Raw genomic sequence first — 14,372 nt, 5'->3', positions numbered from 1 at the left:
ACTTGACATGTTTTTAAGCTCGAATTACGAAGGTTGATTAAAAAACATTAAAAACTTAAACTCATGATAATACATGTAAGTGAACTTGCATGCGAAACACCTTTGGTGATAAACTTCAAATTGGTTGGTGTGAGTTACGACTTCATTCATATATTACAGACCTAAATATGCGTCTTTAGACGATTTTAAAAGCATATGTCCGTCCCTAATTCACTTGCTTAGAATATGGTCAAATAATTTCCAGACAGTAACTAATTTATTAAACTATTAATGATTTAACTATTAATAATAAACTTGAAAAAAATTTCAGTTTGAAATTATGATTTTATGTCAATATGTAACCACTTTTTAAGGTTAATATAATATTTTCCTATATTCTAACATCACCTTGTCCAATCCAGTTATTTCGTGTACACACAAATACAATTCTCCTCCTCCTCCTCCTCCTCCTCCATCCACTAAAACCAAATCACAAATAATTAAAAAAAATATAATTAAAGTATAGACAAGTTGAGATATTTTATTCCGATTTGTTTGAAAATATCTAAAATACGAGTGGTTTACATTCATTGGCGGCATTAAAGAAAAAGAAAAAGAAAAAAGGAAAAACAAAATCTTGGATGGAAGCAAGTGGAGGAGACGTATGGGAGGCCAATAGGGTCTGCTTTTTCCTGTCGACGTGGCATCTTTGGGCCATTCAACGACACGATAGATATTTTTTAGATTTTTCTTTCAGATATTTTTGCACTCTTATGATATTATTATTATTACAATTAGAATAACATGACTTAACATAAATCCTTCAAAATCAACAACTCTCTTTCTTTCTTTCTCTAGTTATATAGTTATGAGCCGCGACAACGCCCGAGACATGCCCGAAGACAAGACCATTGACGGCGGTGGTGATTCCGCGGCCACTACCAACTTTGTCAGGTGGGAAAAGTTTTTGCCCAAAATGGTTCTTAGAGTCTTATTGGTTGAAGCTGATGACTCTACACGTCAGATTATCACTGCTCTGTTAAGGAAATGTAGTTATAAAGGTGAGACTTTTTTTTGAAATTTGAAGTTTAATTTAAGAAATTGGGCTAATTAGTGTTTATTTTTTGTTTGACTGCAAGTAGTTGCTGCTGTTTCTGATGGGTTAAAGGCATGGGAGGTGTTAAAAGGAAGATCACATAACATTGACCTTATTTTGACCGAAGTCGATTTGCCATCGATTTCTGGTTTTGCCCTTCTAACCTTGATTATGGAGCATCAAGTCTGCAAAAACATTCCTGTTATAAGTACGGTTAATTATTTGATATCCACTTTTGTTTTTTTTTATGTTTTGGTTGCGTGAAGAAACACCAATATCGTATTTTGATTCATTTTGTAGTGATGTCTGCACATGATTCGGTTAGCACGGTTTACAAGTGTATGCTGCGAGGTGCGTCTGACTTTTTGGTTAAACCAGTTAGGAAGAACGAGTTGAAGAATTTGTGGCAACATGTTTGGAGGCGACAATCTGTAAGAAGTTTAATGTTTGTTTTATCATGAATCATTGAATGCTTGATCTGATCTTTTGTAAATTTTGAATTTTTTTAGTCAACCACGGGCCAGAACGCGAATCAAGAAGAGAGTGATGCGCAGCAAAAAGTAGAAGCCACGGCTGAAAACAATGCGACTAGCAACCAATCGAGCGGTTACATTGCTTGCATCAAAAGAAACCGCGAATGCATTGAAAAAGGAAGTGATGCACAGGTAGTTAGCGTGCTTGGTCAGCTGCAACAGAACAATTTTGACCTTTTGTTTGACTTTTTTATGCTTGTTGTGCAGAGTTCTTGTACAAAACCAGACATGGAAACAGATGAGCCACCAATGGAACAACAACTGGACCACACGGGCTCTGAACAACAACAGGCTAACCAAGTGGAGACCGGGCCCATGGAGCCCGAGGGTAATATGGGAAAAGGCGATACAAGTGGTGAAGATAAGAATATGGCTATAGATGTGAGATGGGAACGTGTGAATGTCGTGACTGGTAGTAATAATAATTCAAGGGAGGCGATCGATTTGATAGGGTCGTTTGACAGTTACCCGAAAACCAGTTACAAAAGCTCGTTAATTTTTGGGGAAAATAATGTTGATCATCCCTCCCCAATGTTGAATCTTTCGTTAAGAAGATCTCATCCGAGTAGCTCGGTGAATCAGTTCAGTGATGATAGGCACCGGTTGAAGCAGTCTGACATGTCAGCATTCTCACGGTGAGTGACCTGACATACGGGTTCGGGTAGGGTTGTGTTGGCGTGCATACATTTTTTGTCCGCTTTTTAAATCTTATATAAATAATAATAATCTGTGTGACCCGTTTTCCTTTAGCGATTTTTTTATTTGACCCGTTTACAATTTTTTTACCAACAATTGACTCGTTTACAAGTAAACGGGCCGTAAATGTTGCAGTTTTGTTTGATTTGAAATAAAACTATCTCAAGTGTACCCGTTCACTTTACGGGCCGAAAGTGTTACAATTTTGATTGATTGAAGTAAAATTATCTCTAATTGACCTGCTTAAAAGTAAATGGCCCAAAAAAGTCGCTAAATTGATTGATTTGAAATAAGATTATCTTCAAATTAACGGGCCGAAAATGTCGTGATTTTGATTGATTTGAAATAAAGTTGTTTTAAATTGGCTCATTTACAAGTGAACGGGCCGAACATGTCTAGCTTGAAAAATTACGTAACATATATGAATCTTGGTTGGTAGGTTACTGATAATTTGACTTAATTTTTAACAACTATGAAACATGTTTATTATTTGATGATTTTTTCCTTATTATTACCTCCTATTTGAAGCTAACTAGAAAAAAGTTCTCAGTTATTAGTAACCAAGATTCATATATGTTTCATTTGCATCGCTTAATTTAAAAAAGAATCTTAACATTTATAAAAAAAGGTTACACACGATTGGAACCTAACAAAGGTTGAGTGATTTTAGAGAAACAAAAAAACTGAGGCACTGCAGTGTAACACTTGGGAAACTCGGTTGCTATTGTGTGAAGTTTTCCCAAAAGTTAATTTTCACAAATTGACCCGTTTAGAACTAAATGGGCTGAAAACGTTGCGATTTTAATCGATTTGTATATTGTGCATTTAGGTACATTAATAGGGGACAACCACCGCCAACATCAGGATCAGCTAGCATATCCAATCAACAAAAAGATTGTGCGACCAATTCAGAAAAGCTGTTATCCAAGAACCCGGTCGAGTACATTTCTGACACCCGTAGTGCACCCGTCGAAAGTTCCCTCAACATAATGAGTCAACGCGTGCAGACGGAGAGTCAAAGTCAAAATCAAAACCAATTCCCATCACCAAAAGAAAGAGTGTTTCAGGTCCCAGTTCCAGTAAGAAGTTCAAGATTCGAGAACCCGTGTGCCACATACGGTTCCATATTGCCTCCATTTTGCGTGCAACTGAGCCCTTGCTCTTCGGGCCATCACGAGCCCATGTTTCAAACGGACCCGTATTACATTGCAAATCAAGAAGCAAGAAACGAGTCTGCACCTGAACTGCTGCATAATGCAATGGAAACTGTTGAAGATCATAGTGCAAATAGCAGTTTCTGTAACGGTGGGGCAACGTTAACGCGTCTCAATAGTATAGGAAGCGGAAGCAATGGAAATAACGCCCATCGGTCAATACGAAGAGAAGCTGCATTGAATAAGTTTAGAATGAAGAGGAAAGGCAGATGCTTTGATAAGAAGGTACATTCATATATATATATATATATTTATAGTCGAGTCTGCTGAATGCACCCCCTTCCCCTAGAGTAAAAGTGAAGAGATGATGTGACTGATTTAGTAGGGGAAAGGGTTGGGGGTGTTACACGGGTCGTTTTTGTGGAACCCGAAATGAACCTGAAAACAACGCGTACTTGAAAATTTTGTCATACATATGAACATGAACATGAACATGACACGAAGACTTTCAGGTTGACACAAACATGATTCGTTTAACCTGATTTAATTTTTTTCAGATATTAAATTTTACAACAAGAATACAAATGTATATAAAACAATTACATTTTAATTGTACAATTGTTTTAATTTTGGCATAAAATACCTGACCAATTTATTTATTTGATTATGTAAAACATGTAAATAAATCGGTTAAATGGGCCAACCTGTTCTCGGGGTTCAAAGCGAAACTGACTCAAATTTTGTGTTAGGTTCATGTGATGTTAGAAATTCAGACTCGGGTCAATTTTATTTGGTAAATATCTGACTAGAACATTTGTTTCTGCAGGTGCGGTATGAAAGCCGAAAGAAGCTAGCAGAGCAAAGACCGCGGGTGAAAGGACAGTTTGTTCGTCAAGGGGGGCAGGCAAGTAATATTTTAGCTATGGAAATTGATGCAGAGTTGGCTGCTGCAAAAGCTATTGCTTGAGATTTTATTTATTTATTTATTATATATATATATATATATGGTTTTCAAAGATTATCAAGAACACAGTGAAGAAACTAACAACTTTTCACCCATGAGTCTTAGTTTCGGATTGTAAATTTGGAATTCTAGAAGTAGTTTTTGATGTTGTTTTGACTATAAAGCAAGATAGATTCTCAGCTAAGTGACCATTAGGATTAAGCTCTGGTGATCATATATAGAGTGTATATTGTATTGAGAGAATATTGACGTAAATTGTGTAATGTGTACCATCAACTGAAATATCTTTCTTAAATTTCAATAGTATCTGTTTACTATGTTGCTGAAGGCACACAAGGCATGAGGCGAGGCCTAGGCGTCTCAGTTTGTCTTAGGCACCTGGGTGTCAAAAATGGATTTGACCGGAACTGACTAAAAACAGCCTGTAACAGGCTTTAGCAAGTATTAGAAGAGCACAAGCAGTCCAAAAAAAAAGGCTTAAACCAACTTGCACTTCAATGTTTTGACTTGACTCCTTTTTATAGTCGGATGACTTTGTAGTATTCAGATGTTTGACAGTAAGATATTTACTTAAGTAATAAAGAAAGAAGTTTGATGGGCTTAAGGAACAAATGGGAGGGTTTATGAGCTAAGGCCTATGGGAGTATAACTAAATACCCTTAAAACCCTTTATACTATTCATCAAAACCCCCCAAACCTTCTCTCCCAAAACCGGTTCAAGTATTCAAGCATTCGGTTTCGTTTCGGATTCAAGATTCAAGTTCACCATCGTGTAGATCTATTCTTTTCACCACAGTTTCATCAAAGGATTAACTCGTTTCACCAAGAGAACATTGGGATCTTGTTCATATCATAATAAAGTTGCGTTTTGATTCGAAAGATTATTCAATGTTATAATGTCATTAGAAGTTCCATAATGATCGGGTTCTCTAGAACCATAAAGTAGGGAACTTGATTCAATTCTAGGTCTTCCGGTCGGCCAAATATGAACCACATCAAGTATTGGAAGTCAGTTATTAAAATGTTTAAAACTAACCTTTCTTTTTGGAAAGCAAAGATTCTCCTGTTTGGTGGTCATAATACACTTAAGTTAATTTTTAGTAATTATACATGTTTTTAACTTACAAGACACTAATGCAAAGAAATCGGGACTTGGCTCACTTCGAGCCTCAAACCTTGATCTTCTTTCGAGATAGTCTGGTGGAAAGCAAAGACGAAGTCGAATAAACCTTGGATTAAATCCATCTCAGCTATTCATCGTAATACATGTATGTCCACCTTCCTTCAATTTTTAGTTTTAGTTTTTTTATTTTTTAATCCATATGATTCATATATTGAACAAAATGATCCAATTACAACAGAGAGGTGGGTAAACGGGCAACAAGCTGCGCCGCCACCTTCTTTTGAATGAAAAACCCGATTCCACTGAAAACAAAGTTATAGTTCTTTGGCGTCGATAAGTTACTGTGCACGACCTATTGAACTCTTTTCAGAAACGAAGTAATTTCGGGGGCAAGAGACCCAAATGTATCAAAAGCAAGATAAATGAAAACGTCAAGTATCATTGTAGGTTGGAAAAGTATTTTTTCCATTGAAGGTGATCAAGGCAATATGTTAACTGACTTAAGCTGAATCATACTCAACTAATTCGACTTCGAAACATCTTGGATCCTTCAAGCCTTCAAGGGTTCTGTGTCTCCCTTACCGATCACAACTTTCACTCGGAACATCTTCGAGCGCAAGACCCCCGTTCGTTGAGAGTAATAATTAAACTAGAAAGACGATATGTGTAGTGATAGTTTATTGATACGTATAATTATTATACAGTTAGTCGTGCACTGCTCAAGAGGGGAATAACCGTAAATGGTGAACGCAAACGCATTGAGGTGAGTTTCTAGCCCCACTTCCTTGTTATGTTTTCGGGGCTGTGTGCATACTCAATGTGATAGTCAATACACTTACCTTAGGTGGTAAGTGTATGCCTTGTATGATTTATGTATGACGATTGTTTGACGGTGCGTGAACGATCTTCGGATATTGCATGTGCCGTCAAGGGTTAGTTAAAGGTATGATTGATATGCATCATGTATGAATGACGTATGCATGAATATGTATGATGTATGAACAATGTATGTATGAAATGCTGATGGTACGTGAAAGCTCTTCGGAGATTGCACATATTGTCAAGGAAAGTATGTAAATGACAGATATGTTATAGCAGCACGAATGTAGGGAACCAACCCTAATAATGTCGGCGAATGAAGGGAACCGGCCCTAATAGTATCGGCGAATGATGTCGGAACCTGTTTATCTTGACTGAAAAAAGTTTAATTTATTCACCTGTGACTGTCTGTTCTGAATGATGTGGTGATCTCGTTTGAAACCTTTGTGAATGAATGAACGATTGATTGAATGATTGACCTATAATAAAATAGGTTTATATAAATACACGGATCGTCTTTTAATCCGGCTACAGAACTTTAGTATGGTTTTTGATAGCTTAAACCTTGATTGATCTTTTGTTTGAATGAAATATTTTTGATATGAAATCTTCTCTATATTTGCTAACCATGTGCTATATTTCTTCTTCAAGAACAAATGTCTATGATATGTTTCTTCTTCAAGAAGAAACATCGTTTATCTATAACCTTTGTATGTTAAGTCTTATGTTTCTTAATAATAAAGAAACACTATTTTGACTATAACTTTTGTATATAAACTTTTATTTTTAAACATTTCAACTATATCCTTTGTATGTAAAAGCTTAGGTTTCTTAATCATTAAGAAACTATATTTTTGCTATAACCTTTTTTATATAATTTTGTATTTCTTAATCATAAATAAATCTTATTTAATTGACACCTTTTAATTTTGATCAAGGTCTATGTTATACCTCTAACTAGGGTCTAAGCCATTGAAATAATAATATTTTATTCGGGCATTATCCCTACCTTGTTTCGCTTATTATTTTCTAGACTCTCGGGCAGCACTTCGACGCTTGCACGTATATTGAGAATCATGATTAACAACTCCTCGGCATGCAAATCGAGGCACGCCGGTCTTCAAAACTCGTCGGTACGCACTTCAAGGCCGGACGTCGGGTCGACACGGTTTACGAGGTCGGCACGCAAAACGAGGTGCGCCGGTCGTCGGGATTTGTCTGTACGAATTTCGATGTGTCATCGGTATATGGTACATATTACGAGGTTATAATTTGTTGGGTCGGGACACAAAAACCGAGGTAGAGAGAGTAATAATAGAGAGAGAACGTATTTTAGAGAGAGAGAACGTATTTTAGAGAGAGAGAGTGAATTGGTGTGAAAATGAGAGGCCAAATGCCTCTATTTATAGACTTGATCAGGGGTCCTGTCGCGATACGCGATGGTCCCTTGATCATGCCATCGCGTATCACGATGCATGCATGGTGAGTCATATGTACGATAATTTCTATGCACTTCTTCTAGTTTGGATGGCGTATAAAATTTCCGTATTATTTTTAGATAATTCATTTTTTTCTATTTAAATTTATATTATATTGTTACTATTCCGTATTATTTTTAGATAATTCATTTTTTTCTATTTAAATTTATATTATATTGTTACTATGTATAATATTTTTCAAATAAAAACCATATATGATCCATAGAAAGATCTAATACTGTTCGATGGATCTAACTCTTTGAAACTAAATAGCTTGTAATCCAGTGGTGTATCAACTCGTGTATAAATCGATGTCTAAGGTTGAACGTTAAAGTCCTATAACAAACAATGTTGTATGTTTAAAAGTAGAATTAGATATTAGATAGATAAATTTGGCAACCTTAAATTAAAATTAAATGACTAGATCTATTTATGAAATTCAACTTGACATGTTTTTAAGCTCGAATTACGAAGGTTGATTAAAAAACATTAAAAACTTAAACTCATGATAATACATGTAAGTGAACTTGCATGCGAAACACCTTTGGTGATAAACTTCAAATTGGTTGGTGTGAGTTACGACTTCATTCATATATTACAGACCTAAATATGCGTCTTTAGACGATTTTAAAAGCATATGTCCGTCCCTAATTCACTTGCTTAGAATATGGTCAAATAATTTCCAGACAGTAACTAATTTATTAAACTATTAATGATTTAACTATTAATAATAAACTTGAAAAAAATTTCAGTTTGAAATTATGATTTTATGTCAATATGTAACCACTTTTTAAGGTTAATATAATATTTTCCTATATTCTAACATCACCTTGTCCAATCCAGTTATTTCGTGTACACACAAATACAATTCTCCTCCTCCTCCTCCTCCTCCTCCATCCACTAAAACCAAATCACAAATAATTAAAAAAAATATAATTAAAGTATAGACAAGTTGAGATATTTTATTCCGATTTGTTTGAAAATATCTAAAATACGAGTGGTTTACATTCATTGGCGGCATTAAAGAAAAAGAAAAAGAAAAAAGGAAAAACAAAATCTTGGATGGAAGCAAGTGGAGGAGACGTATGGGAGGCCAATAGGGTCTGCTTTTTCCTGTCGACGTGGCATCTTTGGGCCATTCAACGACACGATAGATATTTTTTAGATTTTTCTTTCAGATATTTTTGCACTCTTATGATATTATTATTATTACAATTAGAATAACATGACTTAACATAAATCCTTCAAAATCAACAACTCTCTTTCTTTCTTTCTCTAGTTATATAGTTATGAGCCGCGACAACGCCCGAGACATGCCCGAAGACAAGACCATTGACGGCGGTGGTGATTCCGCGGCCACTACCAACTTTGTCAGGTGGGAAAAGTTTTTGCCCAAAATGGTTCTTAGAGTCTTATTGGTTGAAGCTGATGACTCTACACGTCAGATTATCACTGCTCTGTTAAGGAAATGTAGTTATAAAGGTGAGACTTTTTTTTGAAATTTGAAGTTTAATTTAAGAAATTGGGCTAATTAGTGTTTATTTTTTGTTTGACTGCAAGTAGTTGCTGCTGTTTCTGATGGGTTAAAGGCATGGGAGGTGTTAAAAGGAAGATCACATAACATTGACCTTATTTTGACCGAAGTCGATTTGCCATCGATTTCTGGTTTTGCCCTTCTAACCTTGATTATGGAGCATCAAGTCTGCAAAAACATTCCTGTTATAAGTACGGTTAATTATTTGATATCCACTTTTGTTTTTTTTTATGTTTTGGTTGCGTGAAGAAACACCAATATCGTATTTTGATTCATTTTGTAGTGATGTCTGCACATGATTCGGTTAGCACGGTTTACAAGTGTATGCTGCGAGGTGCGTCTGACTTTTTGGTTAAACCAGTTAGGAAGAACGAGTTGAAGAATTTGTGGCAACATGTTTGGAGGCGACAATCTGTAAGAAGTTTAATGTTTGTTTTATCATGAATCATTGAATGCTTGATCTGATCTTTTGTAAATTTTGAATTTTTTTAGTCAACCACGGGCCAGAACGCGAATCAAGAAGAGAGTGATGCGCAGCAAAAAGTAGAAGCCACGGCTGAAAACAATGCGACTAGCAACCAATCGAGCGGTTACATTGCTTGCATCAAAAGAAACCGCGAATGCATTGAAAAAGGAAGTGATGCACAGGTAGTTAGCGTGCTTGGTCAGCTGCAACAGAACAATTTTGACCTTTTGTTTGACTTTTTTATGCTTGTTGTGCAGAGTTCTTGTACAAAACCAGACATGGAAACAGATGAGCCACCAATGGAACAACAACTGGACCACACGGGCTCTGAACAACAACAGGCTAACCAAGTGGAGACCGGGCCCATGGAGCCCGAGGGTAATATGGGAAAAGGCGATACAAGTGGTGAAGATAAGAATATGGCTATAGATGTGAGATGGGAACGTGTGAATGTCGTGACTGGTAGTAATAATAATTCAAGGGAGGCGATCGATTTGATAGGGTCGTTTGACAGTTACCCGAAAACCAGTTACAAAAGCTCGTTAATTTTTGGGGAAAATAATGTTGATCATCCCTCCCCAATGTTGAATCTTTCGTTAAGAAGATCTCATCCGAGTAGCTCGGTGAATCAGTTCAGTGATGATAGGCACCGGTTGAAGCAGTCTGACATGTCAGCATTCTCACGGTGAGTGACCTGACATACGGGTTCGGGTAGGGTTGTGTTGGCGTGCATACATTTTTTGTCCGCTTTTTAAATCTTATATAAATAATAATAATCTGTGTGACCCGTTTTCCTTTAGCGATTTTTTTATTTGACCCGTTTACAATTTTTTTACCAACAATTGACTCGTTTACAAGTAAACGGGCCGTAAATGTTGCAGTTTTGTTTGATTTGAAATAAAACTATCTCAAGTGTACCCGTTCACTTTACGGGCCGAAAGTGTTACAATTTTGATTGATTGAAGTAAAATTATCTCTAATTGACCTGCTTAAAAGTAAATGGCCCAAAAAAGTCGCTAAATTGATTGATTTGAAATAAGATTATCTTCAAATTAACGGGCCGAAAATGTCGTGATTTTGATTGATTTGAAATAAAGTTGTTTTAAATTGGCTCATTTACAAGTGAACGGGCCGAACATGTCTAGCTTGAAAAATTACGTAACATATATGAATCTTGGTTGGTAGGTTACTGATAATTTGACTTAATTTTTAACAACTATGAAACATGTTTATTATTTGATGATTTTTTCCTTATTATTACCTCCTATTTGAAGCTAACTAGAAAAAAGTTCTCAGTTATTAGTAACCAAGATTCATATATGTTTCATTTGCATCGCTTAATTTAAAAAAGAATCTTAACATTTATAAAAAAAGGTTACACACGATTGGAACCTAACAAAGGTTGAGTGATTTTAGAGAAACAAAAAAACTGAGGCACTGCAGTGTAACACTTGGGAAACTCGGTTGCTATTGTGTGAAGTTTTCCCAAAAGTTAATTTTCACAAATTGACCCGTTTAGAACTAAATGGGCTGAAAACGTTGCGATTTTAATCGATTTGTATATTGTGCATTTAGGTACATTAATAGGGGACAACCACCGCCAACATCAGGATCAGCTAGCATATCCAATCAACAAAAAGATTGTGCGACCAATTCAGAAAAGCTGTTATCCAAGAACCCGGTCGAGTACATTTCTGACACCCGTAGTGCACCCGTCGAAAGTTCCCTCAACATAATGAGTCAACGCGTGCAGACGGAGAGTCAAAGTCAAAATCAAAACCAATTCCCATCACCAAAAGAAAGAGTGTTTCAGGTCCCAGTTCCAGTAAGAAGTTCAAGATTCGAGAACCCGTGTGCCACATACGGTTCCATATTGCCTCCATTTTGCGTGCAACTGAGCCCTTGCTCTTCGGGCCATCACGAGCCCATGTTTCAAACGGACCCGTATTACATTGCAAATCAAGAAGCAAGAAACGAGTCTGCACCTGAACTGCTGCATAATGCAATGGAAACTGTTGAAGATCATAGTGCAAATAGCAGTTTCTGTAACGGTGGGGCAACGTTAACGCGTCTCAATAGTATAGGAAGCGGAAGCAATGGAAATAACGCCCATCGGTCAATACGAAGAGAAGCTGCATTGAATAAGTTTAGAATGAAGAGGAAAGACAGATGCTTTGATAAGAAGGTACATTCATATATATATATATATATTTATAGTCGAGTCTGCTGAATGCACCCCCTTCCCCTAGAGTAAAAGTGAAGAGATGATGTGACTGATTTAGTAGGGGAAAGGGTTGGGGGTGTTACACGGGTCGTTTTTGTGGAACCCGAAATGAACCTGAAAACAACGCGTACTTGAAAATTTTGTCATACATATGAACATGAACATGAACATGACACGAAGACTTTCAGGTTGACACAAACATGATTCGTTTAACCTGATTTAATTTTTTTCAGATATTAAATTTTACAACAAGAATACAAATGTATATAAAACAATTACATTTTAATTGTACAATTGTTTTAATTTTGGCATAAAATACCTGACCAATTTATTTATTTGATTATGTAAAACATGTAAATAAATCGGTTAAATGGGCCAACCTGTTCTCGGGGTTCAAAGCGAAACTGACTCAAATTTTGTGTTAGGTTCATGTGATGTTAGAAATTCAGACTCGGGTCAATTTTATTTGGTAAATATCTGACTAGAACATTTGTTTCTGCAGGTGCGGTATGAAAGCCGAAAGAAGCTAGCAGAGCAAAGACCGCGGGTGAAAGGACAGTTTGTTCGTCAAGGGGGGCAGGCAAGTAATATTTTAGCTATGGAAATTGATGCAGAGTTGGCTGCTGCAAAAGCTATTGCTTGAGATTTTATTTATTTATTTATTATATATATATATATATATGGTTTTCAAAGATTATCAAGAACACAGTGAAGAAACTAACAACTTTTCACCCATGAGTCTTAGTTTCGGATTGTAAATTTGGAATTCTAGAAGTAGTTTTTGATGTTGTTTTGACTATAAAGCAAGATAGATTCTCAGCTAAGTGACCATTAGGATTAAGCTCTGGTGATCATATATAGAGTGTATATTGTATTGAGAGAATATTGACGTAAATTGTGTAATGTGTACCATCAACTGAAATATCTTTCTTAAATTTCAATAGTATCTGTTTACTATGTTGCTGAAGGCACACAAGGCATGAGGCGAGGCCTAGGCGTCTCAGTTTGTCTTAGGCACCTGGGTGTCAAAAATGGATTTGACCGGAACTGACTAAAAACAGCCTGTAACAGGCTTTAGCAAGTATTAGAAGAGCACAAGCAGTCCAAAAAAAAAGGCTTAAACCAACTTGCACTTCAATGTTTTGACTTGACTCCTTTTTATAGTCGGATGACTTTGTAGTATTCAGATGTTTGACAGTAAGATATTTACTTAAGTAATAAAGAAAGAAGTTTGATGGGCTTAAGGAACAAATGGGAGGGTTTATGAGCTAAGGCCTATGGGAGTATAACTAAATACCCTTAAAACCCTTTATACTATTCATCAAAACCCCCCAAACCTTCTCTCCCAAAACCGGTTCAAGTATTCAAGCATTCGGTTTCGTTTCGGATTCAAGATTCAAGTTCACCATCGTGTAGATCTATTCTTTTCACCACAGTTTCATCAAAGGATTAACTCGTTTCACCAAGAGAACATTGGGATCTTGTTCATATCATAATAAAGTTGCGTTTTGATTCGAAAGATTATTCAATGTTATAATGTCATTAGAAGTTCCATAATGATCGGGTTCTCTAGAACCATAAAGTAGGGAACTTGATTCAATTCTAGGTCTTCCGGTCGGCCAAATATGAACCACATCAAGTATTGGAAGTCAGTTATTAAAATGTTTAAAACTAACCTTTCTTTTTGGAAAGCAAAGATTCTCCTGTTTGGTGGTCATAATACACTTAAGTTAATTTTTAGTAATTATACATGTTTTTAACTTACAAGACACTAATGCAAAGAAATCGGGACTTGGCTCACTTCGAGCCTCAAACCTTGATCTTCTTTCGAGATAGTCTGGTGGAAAGCAAAGACGAAGTCGAATAAACCTTGGATTAAATCCATCTCAGCTATTCATCGTAATACATGTATGTCCACCTTCCTTCAATTTTTAGTTTTAGTTTTTTATTTTTTAATCCATATGATTCATATATTGAACAAAATGATCCAATTACAACAGAGAGGTGGGTAAACGGGCAACAAGCTGCGCCGCCACCTTCTTTTGAATGAAAAACCCGATTCCACTGAAAACAAAGTTATAGTTCTTTGGCGTCGATAAGTTACTGTGCACGACCTATTGAACTCTTTTCAGAAACGAAGTAATTTCGGGGGCAAGAGACCCAAATGTATCAAAAGCAAGATAAATGAAAACGTCAAGTATCATTGTAGGTTGGAAAAGTATTTTTTCCATTGAAGGTGATCAAGGCAATATGTTAACTGACTTAAGCTGAATCATACTCAACTAATTCGACTTCGAAACATCTTG

The 14,372-nt window shown here is 36.2% G+C and overlaps 2 protein-coding genes across 2 annotated transcripts; both read left to right on the top strand.

Annotated features, from left to right (window-relative positions):
* Window positions 1–875: 875 nt before the first annotated feature.
* On the top strand, window positions 876–4,605 carry LOC143541341 (two-component response regulator-like APRR5). The gene is made up of 7 exons (XM_077034183.1): window positions 876–1,040; window positions 1,122–1,283; window positions 1,376–1,506; window positions 1,585–1,740; window positions 1,816–2,243; window positions 3,134–3,743; window positions 4,285–4,605. Exons 1-7 carry the CDS (start codon window positions 956–958, stop codon window positions 4,423–4,425), a joined length of 1,713 nt encoding a protein of 570 aa, XP_076890298.1. The 5' UTR covers window positions 876–955; the 3' UTR covers window positions 4,426–4,605.
* A 4,554-nt stretch (window positions 4,606–9,159) lies between these two features.
* On the top strand, window positions 9,160–12,889 carry LOC143541340 (two-component response regulator-like APRR5). Its single transcript, XM_077034182.1, has 7 exons — window positions 9,160–9,324; window positions 9,406–9,567; window positions 9,660–9,790; window positions 9,869–10,024; window positions 10,100–10,527; window positions 11,418–12,027; window positions 12,569–12,889. Exons 1-7 carry the CDS (start codon window positions 9,240–9,242, stop codon window positions 12,707–12,709), a joined length of 1,713 nt encoding a protein of 570 aa, XP_076890297.1. The 5' UTR covers window positions 9,160–9,239; the 3' UTR covers window positions 12,710–12,889.
* Window positions 12,890–14,372: the final 1,483 nt, after the last annotated feature.

This window comes from Bidens hawaiensis, unplaced genomic scaffold, assembly GCF_021521415.1.
Source record: "Bidens hawaiensis isolate Kalapana, Puna unplaced genomic scaffold, B.hawaiensis_p1.1 tig00012553_1, whole genome shotgun sequence".
In the NCBI taxonomy this organism is placed as follows: Eukaryota; Viridiplantae; Streptophyta; class Magnoliopsida; order Asterales; family Asteraceae; genus Bidens; species Bidens hawaiensis.
The sequence above is the reverse complement of the archived record's forward strand: the minus strand, read 5'-3'. Positions and strand labels throughout refer to the sequence as shown.

What these genes read in the sequence shown, in the direction of transcription:
- LOC143541341 (XM_077034183.1), top strand. Translation starts at nt 956, where the DNA reads ATGGTTCTTAGAGTCTTATTGGTTGAAGCTGATGACTCTACACGTCAG. An exon ending in GACATGTCAGCATTCTCACG is followed by an intron (nt 2,244 to 3,133) that starts GTGAGTGACCTG and finishes TTGTGCATTTAG; the next exon opens with GTACATTAATAGGGGACAAC. An exon ending in GCAGATGCTTTGATAAGAAG is followed by an intron (nt 3,744 to 4,284) that starts GTACATTCATAT and finishes TTGTTTCTGCAG; the next exon opens with GTGCGGTATGAAAGCCGAAA.
- LOC143541340 (XM_077034182.1), top strand. Translation starts at nt 9,240, where the DNA reads ATGGTTCTTAGAGTCTTATTGGTTGAAGCTGATGACTCTACACGTCAG. An exon ending in AAGGAAATGTAGTTATAAAG is followed by an intron (nt 9,325 to 9,405) that starts GTGAGACTTTTT and finishes GACTGCAAGTAG; the next exon opens with TTGCTGCTGTTTCTGATGGG. An exon ending in ACAGATGCTTTGATAAGAAG is followed by an intron (nt 12,028 to 12,568) that starts GTACATTCATAT and finishes TTGTTTCTGCAG; the next exon opens with GTGCGGTATGAAAGCCGAAA.